The sequence below is a fragment of the Lepisosteus oculatus genome, chromosome 9 (genome assembly GCF_040954835.1).
Source record: "Lepisosteus oculatus isolate fLepOcu1 chromosome 9, fLepOcu1.hap2, whole genome shotgun sequence".
NCBI lineage: Eukaryota > Metazoa > Chordata > Actinopteri > Semionotiformes > Lepisosteidae > Lepisosteus > Lepisosteus oculatus.
Genome location: NC_090704.1, coordinates 9,418,364 through 9,434,736, shown reverse-complemented (window position 1 = coordinate 9,434,736; position 16,373 = coordinate 9,418,364). Strand labels below are relative to the sequence as shown.

Below are 16,373 nucleotides of genomic sequence, written 5' to 3'. Positions count from 1 at the left end.
AGTCCCCCATTCACATGATGGATTTGAGTTATTTTTATTTAATTACATTCCACAATTTCAGCACTGCTTCGTAAGGGACAGTTTTAAATGCAGCCTATTCAGTTCAGTAATTTTGTCAAATTACATCTGCAATGTTTTTCCGTGTAGCAGCCTTGATTTTATTCAATAACTGTACAAAATCAATCATGGAATTAGTTGTGTAGGTAATCTAAAAGTGTCTCTTCCAGGGTATCACTCAGCAGAATGCTTGCTATTCAAATCCTACAGCACAATTAAAATTGGAACCAATTGGAACACTCTCCGTCTAATAAAAATATAAAGATAGACACATTCTGAGTAAAAGAAGTGCACCATTACTAATGCCAACCATTTTCCTTCCACCATAAAAAAAACAACTATGTATAAACACACACACACACATTATGTACAATTTTAAACCTTTAAGAACTGTAGAAATTGCAGAACATTAGTTAAAGTCATTCAATTGTTTTAAACACATTACTCCTGAAGTGATTGAAAAAAACATCAAAAATTGCTGCCCTGGGGCTTCTGAGTGATTCGACCAGTAAAGACACTTATCTTAAGTGCATGCTGAGCCTGATGGTCTAAGAGTTGGAAATTCAGTTTATTTAACAAGAGTAACTTAAAAATGTAAGTTAACAGACTATGACTTGGATTCTCAATGCAGACTGACAATTGTTGGGTTACATACAGTATGTACAGCAGAAAGCACTGTGATAACATACCTGCAGTATATTGATTAAAAATGAGAAAACTGCAGACATACTTCTACAAAATAACAAAGCAAAACAAATACAATTTTCACTTTAAATAGGGCGGGTTACCAGTATATCATTGCAATCTTAAAACTAATCAAACATTATATCACCATATTATTGAATTTACATAGTATACAGTATATAAAACAGACGCACATTATGCAAGCTTGAGATTTCATTTTTTTCTCTAGCTCTGAAAATACATGAGATGTTACTTCCTATATTTCACAGGGCTAATAATATATAGTAGAGAATGGCTCTATATATCCTGCACAGAATATTGGCAAGTTAACCGGACACTTCTTAATGTACAATTTATTGCTTTAAAAAATAATAATACATTTTTCTCATTGAAAGACTGCCTTTCTTGCATGTCTGCTGCTCAGAGAATGTTAAAGATTGCACAGTATTTCTAAGCAAAGTTACAGCACATTAACTTTGCCCTCATCTCTGTCTCAGCTGATAGATGCCAGAATCTTTCACTGTTGGTTTTATAAACCAGAACAGTCATTTGTATTCAGGACCAAATCAAAAAACCTCATGACAAAGTGTATTTTAACTATAACACCCTTCTTCTGACACCTCCTTTATAAGTAATGTGCTTTCATTTTTCACATGTTGCATCTCATTTATTTTGTTCTGATGCAGATACTTAAATTGTGGAGATACAGTGAGCAGGCAATACCTTTGAAATAATAAATCATCTGTTACAGATGTTTTCACTCTCAGCTAGAATTCTGCTCATTAATCAAGCATTATCAGTATCTATCAGTGCCCAATGCAAAAAAGGAATAGTACTTCATTTTTAGTTTTGACTTTCATTCACTAGTAAGTCCCTGACCCTCTGAACCTTATGAATTGCACAGAGATGAAAAGGCATAAAGGGTATATTGTTAAAGTATGTACAGTATAAGCACACTATATATAATATGACTGAACATAAAGGCTCCAATAGTGATAATTGCTCTTTTCAATAGAAAGAAGGATACTCATTAAACTTACTAGAATAACACAGAGTCTCACTTTGGAATATTATTAGACACTGTAAATACATAGTGACTTTTGCATCTCTTCAATCAGTATTTCTCGTTTCCACAGAGACCTTTTTATCTGTATGTCTAACTGTAAATTATATAAACATATAGTCAGATAACTTTCAAAGTAAAACAGAAAAATATTATGACTTCAATATACTGTAAATAAAAATAATGAACAGTGTTTGCCTTTCACAAAGTCAACAATCTAAAATAAAATCCCTCTTAAAGACATTTTTGTGAGACCTCAGGAACACAGAGGACAGACAGTAAATAGCCACCTGCTGTGCTTTAAAAAGGCCATAGCAGTTACATGACTGCTTGATGTAAGAACAGGTAACATTACATCCACTCTCATTACATCAGCATGCCACAACAAAGAGGTTCATCAAAACTGATTTACTTTGAAAGGGCCGCACTGCAGACTTAGTTCTGGGACATTAGTAGGACATAACTGTTCATGAAAATCCTCGAAGCCCAAAGACAACATAACAGAGACTAAAACAAGGACTGTAGAGACACATACTGTACAGTAAAACAACTCATGGTATACATATTAGGGAGTCAAAAAGAAGGGTGATTCTCTGTTCAGAGACTGATTTTCTTCTTAAATATTAGTGAATTTGGGGATTACAATTTACATTATTTGAAACTATGCACAGTGAATTAGTGAATTACTATATGAATCTTGAGATTGCAGTGAAGAACAGATAATAATGGGAAATACTGTTGATTTTTTATTGTGACACAGTGTACAGTAAGTCAGGAATGTGTCCCATAACAATGAGCATCTTATGAAAGAGTGCAGTATTATACTTCGTACTGTTTATGGAGAGTAAGCCTTACAACACCACTGGACATGAACCTCCTAGATTCCAGTATGTATAGGTTGTCTCGAATTGATAAAGCTACAGTACTTTAATAATGTTCTCTTCCAGGAGCATGTAGGAGCATTTGGGTATCACTCTACAGTCAAGGATTCTCAAACACATCATGGAACATTTTGGAGGGATGTCAGGAAACATGCTCTCCTTTGTCTCTGCTATGCTAACTCAGAAATCTCCTTGACTTTGCTTCCTGAGACACCACGATAATCCTGTTTCTTGCACGCAATTGTTCTTATGTGTCCTACAGTCTGATGACTGGCCTTCAACTAGCTAATTTTGGGTTAATCCAAAACTTGTCATAAATACTGTAGCTCTTCAAAAAAACATTAATTTATTATTTATTAACACATCTTTTCATATTGGATAATGCATTCCTTTGAACATGCTAATATGCGGGCATACACCAATAAATATTGCACTTACTAGGAATATGTTCTTTCAGTTCTGGGTACCTATTAACTTATGATAATCATCTATACACTACTATGTACTGTTTGCCTCCTAAATACTTAATTGCTGTTGTTGTTTTTATGTATCTCACAACATCTATCACTGCATTTATAAGACTGAGAAACACTAAATTGAATATTTAAATATTTTCTGTATTGCAGTTCAACACAGGGTAAAGGTTTCTGAAGTACTGCCAGTATAAAATTATTGCAACAAAACTGATATACAGAGTATCACTTACAAAATCTCTTTAAAGATTTCACAATACAGACTGGGACTATTTCCATTTAAGAGTATCCAGGTTTCCTGGAGCTAGTATCAGTGAATATCATTAAAGTCAAGCCAATATCATGAAATGTAATAAGCAACATGAGACTCGATTCTTTAATGTTACATTTCACAGCTTTCATTTTGTCTAAAAGTGCTATTGTAATGTGATACATTTATGTCTACTAGTACATTAAAAAATAAGAATAATGGAGACCAATTGATTTCTAACCCTTTCAGATTTCTGGAATCTGAACTTTAAAAGCAGTCTTATTCTCGTTAAAAAATGTATATTAAAATGAAATTGGTTGAGTACATTCCTGTAATAAGAAATGTAACACTTTCTGTCACAAGATTATTTTAAAGGGAAAAAGTAAAAACTAGTAAACCTAAAAAAGTCAATAATATTGTTGTTTAAATAACTGCATAGCAAAATAGATACACTGTACTGTGGTGTTTGCATTGGTACTTACTACAAGTTACAGTAGAAATGAAAGAAACTGCATTTTTTGTTATACAAGTCAAATTTGCTTTTTTCTGTTTCTGTTAACAAACTTGAAACACATGTTGCCCTAAATGCTGTGCAGTTACAGTATTGATCACCATCCTAGGCACAGATAATAACTAATTAAAACAGACTTACATTAAAAATATGAAAGTCTTTCTCACAAATTAACCTCTCTTTAAAACAAAGACCTTTTAACACCCTACTGTCTATTGATTTGTGTTTTTTTGTTATTTATGCTTGTTTCTTTTTATATCAAAGGCTTGTTCAGTTCAAAGACACAGATTAATGTGTTTCCTTTATAAGGCTCCAGGTACAATTGATACATCCCACCTAATTTGTAAGCAACAAAGCTTCCATCAAATTAAATATTGTATGGATTATGATACCAACCTAACACTTCCATAATACAAACAAATAAATATGTAAAGAAATAAATGGGACTAAGAAGTCTAATTCTTTGAGATCATGAAGCAAGAACATTATTTGTGGGGTAAACTATGAGCCAAACACTTTTTTCTTTCTAAAACACAACTAGCTGAGTGGATAAATGACCAATACATGCCTTAGTAATGAAACATAGAGAATATAGCAGTCATTCCAGTTGTTGCTCATCAACACATCAAGTGTTACTGTAGTATGTCACTTAAAAAGAACACAGGCTTAAAGGTTGCTCCTCAAAGTTTTATCTATCAAGTAAACATTGAAGGGGTTCTAACTAATTTGAACCTAGAAGCTTGTTTTCTCAGCTTACAGGCCAAGAACAATGTCCTTATCTTCATTTTTCAAACTGCCTTCAAATTTAGAGCATGCCAGTAAGAAATTTGCATGTCAATCACTACAGAGGATGACATTTATAAAGCCTGCAAATCACAGAAATTAAAAGCAAACACTTTTAGGCTGCTCTCCATATTTATGATGCCAGTACCAAAAGACTTAGAACATTTAAACATGATAAATTATATGACTTCTTTTCCATTATTGTAAAAGAAAACACACTGCTGCCTTCAAGGAATATTTGAATTTCTCAGATCAATACATGGTGACGGTTTTTCTTGCATTTTCAAAAATAGAATGGCTTAGACCAAGTCATATTACTCAAATATAAAGTTCCTTACCTCTCTGTCTCCAAACAGAATTCTAAGTTAATAAAGACCTGTACATCAGGTTTTTAAAAATGAGTATAATGAAAAGCATAACAACCATAAATTGATCACTTAATTTTAAAAGAAAACATAAAACTATAAAATGTCTTTCAAATCAGAATCTGAGTGTTTAATAACCCCATACCAGTATCTTTTGCAAAAATAGTATTTTATATGATATAATACAACCTCTTAATTTTTCTCTTTTTTCCAGAACTGGGAACCAGACAGGTAGCTCCATCTATGAGTAACTCAGCTAAGCTTAATTTCAGTCTTCCTATTTAACAGCTTTAAACTCTTGAAAGGAATCCTAAATATAAAATAATTGGGAACACTCAACAGGAGTCTTGGTGGAGTTCTTGACTCATTAAGCTACTAAAAACTGATGAACAAGACAGGCTGAACAGCACTCCTCTCAGAAGGTAACTATTCCAAACTCTTTATAATGTCAGATACCTATCCTGTTTAATGCTCCCATTAGGAGAACTTTATGAAATGACACAATGGGAATATTTTAAAACAGTTATCTATGAACCTATAAAATACCTGGACCTTTCTATAAATACTGCACATACTAACTGGAAAACTAACTTTTAAAAAACTATGCACTAACCTGTCCAAATACAGAATGATGGATCCACCTCCATACATCATAAGTACAGCTGTAAGTTCACAGACACCCATGCAGACACAACCAATCAGGCAATAAAAGTTTACAGAGACCTGCACACCATGTGGGATGGAGTTCAACAGGTTCTTGTGGCTTGATTTTGGGTTATCTGTTGATGTTTTTTTAAATTTGCCAACCACACCAGGTAAAATCCTTCGGCTGCTTGAATTTATGCATTACTCAGGACATACTCATACCAGCAACAATGCTTCTTGTGAGGCCATTTACACCCACCTTCTATCTCACAGTATGTAACAGTAAGGAAAAGATCTGGTCTGCTACTGCTTTAACTTAAAAGTCTCAGAAAATCATAGCTGGGTCATTCCTATCACTGATATTCAGTAATTCCACATCCGAAGAAGGCTCCACAGCCAAAACGTTGTTTTATTTTTTCTCTTTTCATCATGGAATAAAACTACTTCCTTTGCAGCCTACGCACACTGACGCAGCTACCAGCCTGAACTACTACAGTAATTCTAGTCTATTCAATAGGGCAATATGTGTAGTACTGTACAACTGAGCATTAATATCACGCTCTCACATAATCAACCGCATAATTCGGATAAACGCCGGCGCATTCCCACCACCCCTGTTAATCAGACACCAGCCTGATCCAATTCCCAAAAACGACAACGCACAAGCTAATCATCCTATCACGTCTCTCGCTTCCCACCGCACCTGCTGAGTAAACCTCCTCGACCTTCACTTCACTGCTTGGTATTAAACAGTCTTCTGTTTTCCTAGCTCCTACCTTTGAAACCTTGCGATTCCCTTCTTCAAGCCTCCTGGGAACGACACTGATTGCATACCCAACTACGTCTTCATCTCGCCCTCTGGATTTGATCACACTCTCTTACTGCCTCATGGATATGACCCTGCCTGCACACCGGAGTCCATCTTCACCTTGCCCTACTGGACTCGTTCGCTACCTGACCTGCATAGGGTTCTTCACACCGCTCGCAACAGTTAATCGTTCCATGCACATACTATACAGTATGTTAGTATTACAATACTTTTTCTTACTTGCCAGAACCCCCCCAATGATTTAAGATTATATTAAGTTGTATTCAAAAATGTGTATTCTGGAAGGCACATAAACATAAATTAACCTTAACTGGTGTCTTTCAACTTAGAGGTGAAACACATACAGTACTATTTGCTCTTACTGAAAGGATCAACCCATGTCATGGAACATAACCTTGTGCCTCTACTGTAAATGGTACCAGTGTATCTAAGTATATAACGAGTATCTAAGTATACAGCCGTTTAAGAAAGATTATTCTCAAGAAAATTTAAAATTGACAACAACAGAGTACTAGTCTGTACACACACCTGGGCTGACATACATATTATAATAAACTAACACGTGTAAATGAAATGAACTCTTCGAATGGTAATTATATCACTTTAAAATGCAGAAGTCAATAAAATTTTAATCAGGTGTTTTTTTCTAACCAAACCTTGAAGATAAAAACTGACCCATTCCAATGAAGACTGCTTCATATCCCTCTTCTTTTAAAGAGCTTAGCGTCATTTGATCATAGCCAAGACCTTTCTCACAAACTACCTATGGAAAAAAAAGAGATAAAAAACTCTCTTGTACCTTGACAAACTTTGTGTTCACACAATGAGTCTACATCCAGTTTAGAGTGAGACTTTTATAATTAACTATGGATATAAAGTGAATTTATTCAATGTTATTTCAATTTACTTCAACTCATTCTTTATGAATTAAACTAATTGGAAGAAATTTAATACAATTTATTTTTCAAAGTGAATAAACCTAAAACAACACTATAACAAGGAATGGAAAAGAAATTTGTATGGTTTTGGTACGCTGCAGAACCCCCCAAGCAATGTTAGGAATTTGTTTTTCCCACAAAATTAATCACATGCAGGTGTGCCGGATGAGAAGTATTGATTGCCCTTTCTCAGAAGAGTGGCATTCAAACAACAGACAGACAAATGCCCAGAGCGAGAAGGAGCATCTTTCTTGCTCTTTTCCTAATGCAGCTTTTAATTGTTCTTTATTAATGCGTGTGACATTTTGCTGTTAATCTTTTCTAAGCCCCAATTCATTCTTAATTCTTCCATTCAGAAGGCAGGTCATGGATTTCATTACCTTTACACCCAGGTTCTTCATAAGCTCAATTTCAAATTGCACCACATTGTAGGGCAGTCGGAACTGGGGGATCTCAGAAGTGCTGCAGACAGAAGAGGAAAAAAAAACAGGAACTTGTCGGACAGACGTCAGTGTTAAAGAAATGTCTGATAGCCTAGATGAAAGCAAATTTTCATCCATTAATTAAATCTCCTTCTTTATCTTTCCATTGACAAAAAAAAAATGTTTTATTCTTTAAACAGTACTTCTACCTTAATGCTCATAACCAGTATAATATCAAAGGAACATTGTAACTTGATTTCTTTGATCAATTATCAAAATATACAGGAAATGTATAAATAAGGAATTATGGTTACAAAAAACTACCTGCATCATACAATTCTTTTTTGAAGGAAAAGTATGAGAAATTATAACACAATTTATCCATAATAATTGACCTTCTTAAATATTAATTATATTGATATATCAAAGCGTTACGCACACAGTCCTTCAACAGCTAAAGAATAGATGCTCTCATGATTACACCATAAATATTGACAGCTATAAATATCAGCCTCAGACATCTATCAAACACAGAGATATGATGGCCAATGACCTGATAATCTCTCCTAAAACTTAAAGCTGCAGTAAACCATAAATTTAAAGATTAGCTTGCTTTCTTTAAATAACCTAAAAGAAAAATATACACAGACATCAATATGCACCTGTTATGTTTGGTAATGATGTCAAACCTAAAAATTAACCACACAACAAGAAAGCAACTGAAAAATCAAAACTGTTCTGTATTGACTGTCAGGAGAAATGAAAAAAAAATCAGTTTTTAGCAAACGGCTCTACATTTAAAAATGAAGACAGGTGAAATATTCTGACTGCTAGTGCCTGACTTTCAGAATGAAGAAAGGCAGAGATTTCCTTTCACCTGAGCGAAGACTTTTTTTTCCCATTTGCTGTACACTCAAGTATGAACAAATACTTGTGACATTTCATACCTGTCTAAACAAATAAATCAAGAGTGCTAAATGAACTCTAGTGAACACTATTCTCTCAAAATAAGCAAGATTAAAAAAAATATATATTTCATGGCATTCACTGAATCTCCACCTTATGACATGTATATACCAAGGTAATCCTTTGGCAGTTACTGCTATGAAGGACATCATTCATGACAGAATTTTGATAATAAGAATAGGAATATCTTAAATGTGTGTAATGTCAGTCCTTGTTTTGAAGTCACAGTAGGATCTTATGATGACTATGATATCAATGCATGACTGAAAAGATGTGGCATGAATATAGCTGAAAATACTTTAGTGTCTTTCAATTAAAAGTGCTTTAATAATAATCCCTATAGATGACGTCTGTGCGAAGCAAAGGTCATCCATGCATGCAAAAATGGAAAGGGTTTTATTAATTTCTTGCGTTTCAAATGTACAGATGAAATGGACTCCTTATACAATTAATACAGAAAAATGTCATTTGAATAAAACACTGATCAAAGCTCCTATTTCAGAAATTACACAATTATTTTTCTGTGGAAAAAAATGAATGACCTGTAGGTTCTGTACAGATCAGGATGTGCTTACCTTAAACCACCAACGTATTTCTGTTTTTCAAATATGGTGACGTCATCATAGCCCAGTCGCCCCAAAAAAGAAGCACAGCTAATACTGGCAGGTCCACAGCCAATCAAGGCTATCTTGGTGTGAAAGCTTTCATGCATTTTGTCTGACAGGTTGGGATTTCTGATCTGAGGGATCCCCATTGTGCTGAATATCTAGAAATGGAAGGGTGAGTTTGAAACATATAAATATATATTTTTTTCATTTTTAAAGATGTACTAACAAAAGTTTACAGTGACAAAAATATATTTGTTTTCCTAAAGGAAAAAAGGGTAGAAAACACCTATGGGCCAAATGGCCTTCTCTAGTTTGTAATGTATATTAACCTATGTTTGATACTGTATGTGTATCTGTAAATCTGTAAAATACATCAGCAAGTGATGGTCATTGATGTGCCAGGTTTATTCACCACACTGTATATTGAACATGTTTATACTTATTATTATTTACCCACACAAGCAGTCTTTCAATACATTATTTAAATATGGAAATATCCTTGTTGGTACACAATTTAATTCATGCAAGTATATGCATGCTTGGTATAAATTAGTATACTTTTGTGTGCTTAATTTAAATCTGAACAAAAAATATCTTTAATTAATCCAAACCCAATCTATTGCTGATGCCTCAGTAGGCATTTTGGCTAGAACATGCAGCACTAATGCAGCATTTCACTGCTTGGTTTGAGCATTGTAAAGTTGACCAGTGCTTTAACCTTTGATCTGTACATTTTCACCTTTGCCCAGACATCAACATCATTAAGTACTATAATGTGGAAAGGTGGTCGTAGTGCTGCAACTACATTTATTACAAAGAGGGAAGTGGATGTACATACAGAAAATAATTATTTCATTAATTAATAAAACAATAACGCATGTTATTTCTAAAATCTAAAACTTTGGGTGCAAAGACTAAACCTACTCTGGCTTAATGTTCTGTGTGAATAACTGAGAGGTTCTGTGTTTGGATTAGAAAACAAGGTAAGACAGACTGTCAAAGGCACTTATACTTACCTGTGGCTTCCTTCAGTCAGCAACTGATTAGCGCTAAAAGGAAATACCATACGTCTCACTGTTTCAAAAGAATGAATAACTTTATCACTGTTTCTAAACCGGCTAAGACAGTAACAGTAACTGAAGCTGGATTCTCATAGCTCTCCACTCCTGGGGCTAATTCTAATTATCAGCCTGATAAACACAATGACCTTTCACATTTAAGGAAACAGGAGCTGCAATGTAGCCAGAAATGTATAATAAGTCACAGCAACAATGGGGAGCAGGAAAAAAGAACTGCTTTTGTCATTGTTCCTTTCATCCTTTGAACAGTAATGGAACAGGAGAGTGTAAAAAATTATGATACAGTACAAAGCAGAAGAGGATCAGGTAAATGAGTATAAATAAAGAATAGTACATAAATGTGTTCTGAATTTATAAATTGTGGAAATTTGCTGAAATATACTACTCTGTATTAATTTCATTGCGTATTAGTAAATGCATTTCTATAGGTTGAATTCTATACAGTATATTTTAGACTCTAATTTTAAGTTTCTTCTGTGTAATTAGCTGACTGTTATAGAAATTGTCTTTAATCGGAACATCAAATTGACTGGAAATGCTGGACTTTTGTGACATTGGTTGGCCATGATATCTATGCAACACAGACACCTCGGTAACTTTTAAAACACCCATTGTCCTGCACTGCTGTCACTGAGAGCCCCATCTTTTCTCCACACGTAGTGCTAACTCTACTGTGTGCACTGGAGCTTGAATTGTTAAAGAGAAGCTGAGCTTATTAACAGAAAATTAAATAAGTGGAAATGTTCAAAGAAAAATAACTTGTGAAATCTTATTTTTATGAAAACGCCAAAGTATTAATGAAGGGCATTAGTATTCAAAGAAAAATAAAAAAGCAGAAGCAATCAGGTCAAGCAATGATTACAAACAATGTTGAGGAGGAAAACAATTGCACTGATTTTATCATCACAGTAGTACACTACGATGCATGTAACACAATCATTTGTAAATCATCTAACCACTGATGATGACCTGACAGCAGAATACTGTACTGTAAATGAACGGTACCTAATATCCATGTTTTGAATATTTACTATTCACGTTGTAATATATTCTTTCTACAGTATCTATTGCAGTGTGAAACAGTAAAATATTCTAGGATTTCATGTTGGACCACTCACAATTATTTCTTTGTTTGAGCTGCTGTTGCTGAGTTTAATACCTGTGTGTTAAGGGTGTATTAAAATAAAAGATTCTAACAATGCTAAAGCTGGCAATGAGCTTAAACACTCCAGCTTCATGAAGTTACTGTATATACAGAAGCCTGCAGGTGAGGACAGCATTCATTCAAATGATACATACTTTTGGAGGCAGAACAGATTATTAAAAATATTGCAACTATAGGTCCCTTATCTTCATATTGAACCCTTTAAATCAATAAAAAATGCATGAGGAAAGGCTTCATAGCATTTGAAAATGAACGTTTAAAATGGTTTTAAGACTCTTTAAACAAAAAAGAAGGTGGAATTTCAATGGTATGGACAAGATGTGTTTTATATTTGCAGTGAGGTTCCAGGTAGAAACTCAGCACAGTCACACGTCAATGACATCTAGAAAAGCATGGCTCCTGTGCAAGCTTTGTCTCCTTGAACCATTCTCATATCCTCCGAGTTCATGCAGTCTTCAAAAGATGCATCCTCACATAAACACTCACATTAAACCGCTGAAATAACTACTGAGAAAATCAAATAAGAGGAACTGTATTGCGGGTAATAAACAAATTTGATCAATACAAATTAATACAAAGAGAATCAAAGCTGCTCTAAATTTCTAACCCCTTAACAAGTTCTCCAAATTTGGACTGGGTGATCAGTTGACCGAAAACTGTATTTAATGACATTAATTTGACAGTTCCTTCCCTGGCTGTTGTCACAAAGTGCACTGAAGACTTCTTCCTCTACCTTTCTTCCTTCACTCCCACATTCTCTTTATTTTCCATCTCTTTGATTCTACAAATATCTATTGCTGTTTTAACGTGTAATAATATTTTAGATGTTTTACTGTTATCAAAAGTAAGCAAAAAAAGTGACAGTAATTGAGTGGAGAATGGTTAGCACATCAGACCTGACATAAATTCAAGTGGAGACGCTCGCTAAAAACAGAGAGACCAAGGGCTGATTGGTATTCAGAATAAATAACACTGTCATTATTAAAAGAGTTGATCCAGGCCAGGGTTAAACTCAACCAGAGAAGAAGCAAACTACAAAAAATATCAGTCAGCTTACATCTGAAGTTGAAAATCACACATTTGAGACACCTTAAAACTTTGTTTATTTTAAAGCTGTAAAAAAATCTCAGTTAAGTCCAGAAAATATATCCATATCATAACAGGTCAAAGACAGCAATGCAAGCTCCTATAATGTGTTTAATTTTAATGAGTAACATGAGTCAAATTAAATTGAAAAGATAATGGAAACTATGAGACCAAAAATCATGGTCACTTCTATGCCAAAGTAGCACATGTACCCTAAAGCATTTTATAGAAAGGGGGAAAAACCACTACAGATACTAAAACAATAATGCATAAAGTAGCACAGATCTGTCATTATTATAACCCTTCTGGCACTGGAAAAACATACTGCACATCACGTAAATCTCTAGGTAAATCTGCTTAGCATAAATATATTAATCTACATTGTATGGGTTTTTTTTAAATACATATTAGAAGTTTTTAATGATTTTGTGAATAAGATCAAATGTTGTTGTTTTTTTCCATTAAATCTCGTGTATTAGACATGAAAGATTTCTAATTCTTTTGGTTTAAAAAAATACTTACATTTAGCAATCTTTCATGATTTTGACATCTCCTATAAGTCAAACCTTTTTTTTCTCTTATGTAGGCCTGTATTTCTGATGGCGAATTTGACATTTATCATTGCAGGAGACTGGATGTACAATAAAATATCCTAGAATTATTACTTTAATGGTAAAGTCTGACAGATACCACGTGTCAAAGACAGAGCAGCTGCCATAACAAAGAGTTTACAGATGCCATTAATACAATGTTGATATTAGAAAAGGGCAGTACAGAGTTTAGTGAAGTGTTATGTGAATGTAACACAGATGAGGAATTTACCAGTGACAGATTGAATAAAATATAGCTGCCGTCCATACCAACAAAATTGGGATTGCTCTTCACTCGATTTAGATGTTCTCAGGTGTGTGAAAAACTGGAATTTAAAACTATGTAAAAGTAACATTAAACGTATTTTGGCAGGATTGTAAGTTTGCCAAAAAAATGACTATGAGAATTTAAAGAATCCAGATATGTCATACTTTAACGGGCAGTTGCCAACAATCGGGGCGGAGCGGTGGCTCTGTGGCTAAGGATCTGCCCCTGTGGCTGGGAGGTTGCCAGTTTGAATCCTGTGGCCAGCAGAGGAATCCTACTCCGTTGGGCCCCTGAGCAAGGCCCTTAACCCCAACTGCTCCAGGGGCACTGTACAATGGCTGACCCTGCGCTCTGACCCCAAGTTACTCTCTCCCTATCTATGTGTGTGTGTGTCTCATGGACAGCAAGATGGGGTATGCGAAAAGACAAATTCCTAATGCAAGAAATTGTACAGGGCTAATTAGGTGATCTTATCTTGTCTTATAGATTACAACTTGTAGACTGACTGTTCTCTCTCAGTGACAACTCCCTCCCATGTCTTACTATACCACTCTCTTCTTTAGAAAAGGACTATCTCCATACAATATCTCTATACAATTCATGTATTAACTATGGGCTTTCATTACCTAATATAATTTGGAGGTACACAAAGTGTCTTAATTAGTTCTGCATTTTGTTAGGCTTCAGCATTTACAATGTCCAGTGACACTAGCACTGCACAATACCAGCAAAGAAATTGGAAAACCACTTTAATGTGTACGAACATTAAGCAAATTCACATTCGCATCCAGATTGCAAGGAGTTAACATTAAGATAAAACAACTATATTTTTTAAAGAAAACAGAACAACATTCAATTATATGAAAGATGTAAGGGGTCTCTCTGTAGGCAGGTATTGCTAATAACTTGTACTGTATACCTCTGTGGCAAACTGTTGCAGTCCACCGATGTTAATTGGTCCCTCCTCCGATGCATATAAATTGCAGCCTCCCACACACAGGTCAGAGGTTGGACACACCATTCCGCATGTCAGTCCAAGGGGGTTGTCAGAGAAAATAGTCTTAGCAGCTCCGTAGTAGTTCTGCAACAAATTATGATTCACATGAATCCACTGATAAAGATTATTATACATTTTCATTTATTAAATGGAATTTATGAAAGGAATATTAAAAAAATCTATCACATTTCAATCAAAGCGTGACTGACATTGTAGGTTCCAGTACAATGAATAAAGCTGCCCAAATATCATTTGCTGTACATTTGAGGAAAGCTAAATAAGATCAAGTAGACATGGAAGATAAAAAGAGTTAACTGATTAATTCAGAACTTTCACTTGTTTTGATACAAACTTTGTTACAGGACAGAAGGGCTCACTTTGATGTAACCCAGGCAAATGTACTGTAGCTGATCGGTGCTCATACACGATCTTAACAGCTGCAGCTATGGTCTGTGTCAGTCCACATAGACAGTAATATTCTCTGTCTCGAAATATCACGCAAAAAATAAATACAATTGTCCTTTTCCAAGAACATCGGATACTTCCACATTCAAAGAAAAAATAAAACCGAAAAATGAGTGTCTGTTTAAAAAATATTTGGATAAATGCATAAACATATTATTGTTTTGCAAAACATTATTTTATCATTTTATATCCTGTATGCTTAGTTAAATTATTATTATTTATTTAATTGTTTTTTTATTATTATGCGAACATGGATACCTAACATTAACAATTTCTATACTAAATGCACACATTTAAATTATTTAGGACATTTTATTAGAAATAATGTAGTTACATACAAAACAGCTTTACTGACACATATTAAATATACTGTGTATAAACATGACAAAATTTAGAATTATCCACATGACAGATTTAAAATCAAACCACATTCATCTTCAGTCACTATGACACATGTGACACTATACGTTATTATAATTATTTATACTGAAAACTAAGCAGTAATAACCATAAAGAACTTGTATGTTTCTGGAGTCGGGGTTTGAATAATGAAACTGGATTAGGAAAGTGTTTTATTACCAATTCAGTATACTTACTTGCTTGTGGCTAAGACTGTCCCCATAAATGGATGTTTTTTCTAATGCTATTATCGCAATGCATGAAGGTATCCATTTACAATAATGGAGTGGTTTACGAAAACATAAAACTGAAATGTTAAAGTTAAACTTTTGTATCTTCACAGGTACTGTGCAAAAGCTTAGTCTACTTAACACATTATGATGCCTTATTTAATCACACTATAAAAGTGTACAGCAAAATTCATGATGTTTGAATCTCTGAACAGCTTCTTCTTGACATGCAGGAAAAAGAAACGTCATTGCGACAAGCTCAAGAATTCAAAAGGAAGGAAGCTTTCAGAAATCATTTTAATAACTAAAAAACATTACCTCTCATTATGATGTGGCATTCAATGTTGCCTTTCTTTCACATACACATACAGGTAACTCAGTAATGTACAGTATTATGTGGAGGCTAGTAGTATTTAAAATACTATTGTGTCTTCAATAACGCTTAGATTTTAAGAAGATGGAAATAATGATAATGAAAGAACATGAACATACTAAATTTAAATTCCTCGTGTCAATTAACATTTGCCATCAACAGGTTTGATCAATAAGAGATTAACCATGAAAATCTCGGGCTCATAGCACATGTGTCCTGGTTGGATTCAATACAAGCTGTACACTC

General features: G+C 34.2%; 1 protein-coding gene across 1 annotated transcript in view; it reads right to left on the bottom strand.

Moving 5' to 3' along the window:
- LOC102688311 (dihydropyrimidine dehydrogenase [NADP(+)]) overlaps positions 1 to 16,373 on the bottom strand; it is a 201,412-nt gene that overhangs the window by 129,043 nt on the left and 55,996 nt on the right. The window contains exons 5-8 of the mRNA XM_006634975.3: positions 14,583 to 14,744; positions 9,443 to 9,633; positions 7,860 to 7,941; positions 7,217 to 7,304 (exon numbers count right to left, since the gene is read on the bottom strand). Coding sequence (XP_006635038.2) covers positions 7,217 to 7,304; positions 7,860 to 7,941; positions 9,443 to 9,633; positions 14,583 to 14,744 — 523 coding nt within the window. The remainder of the gene's footprint in view (positions 1 to 7,216; positions 7,305 to 7,859; positions 7,942 to 9,442; positions 9,634 to 14,582; positions 14,745 to 16,373) is intronic.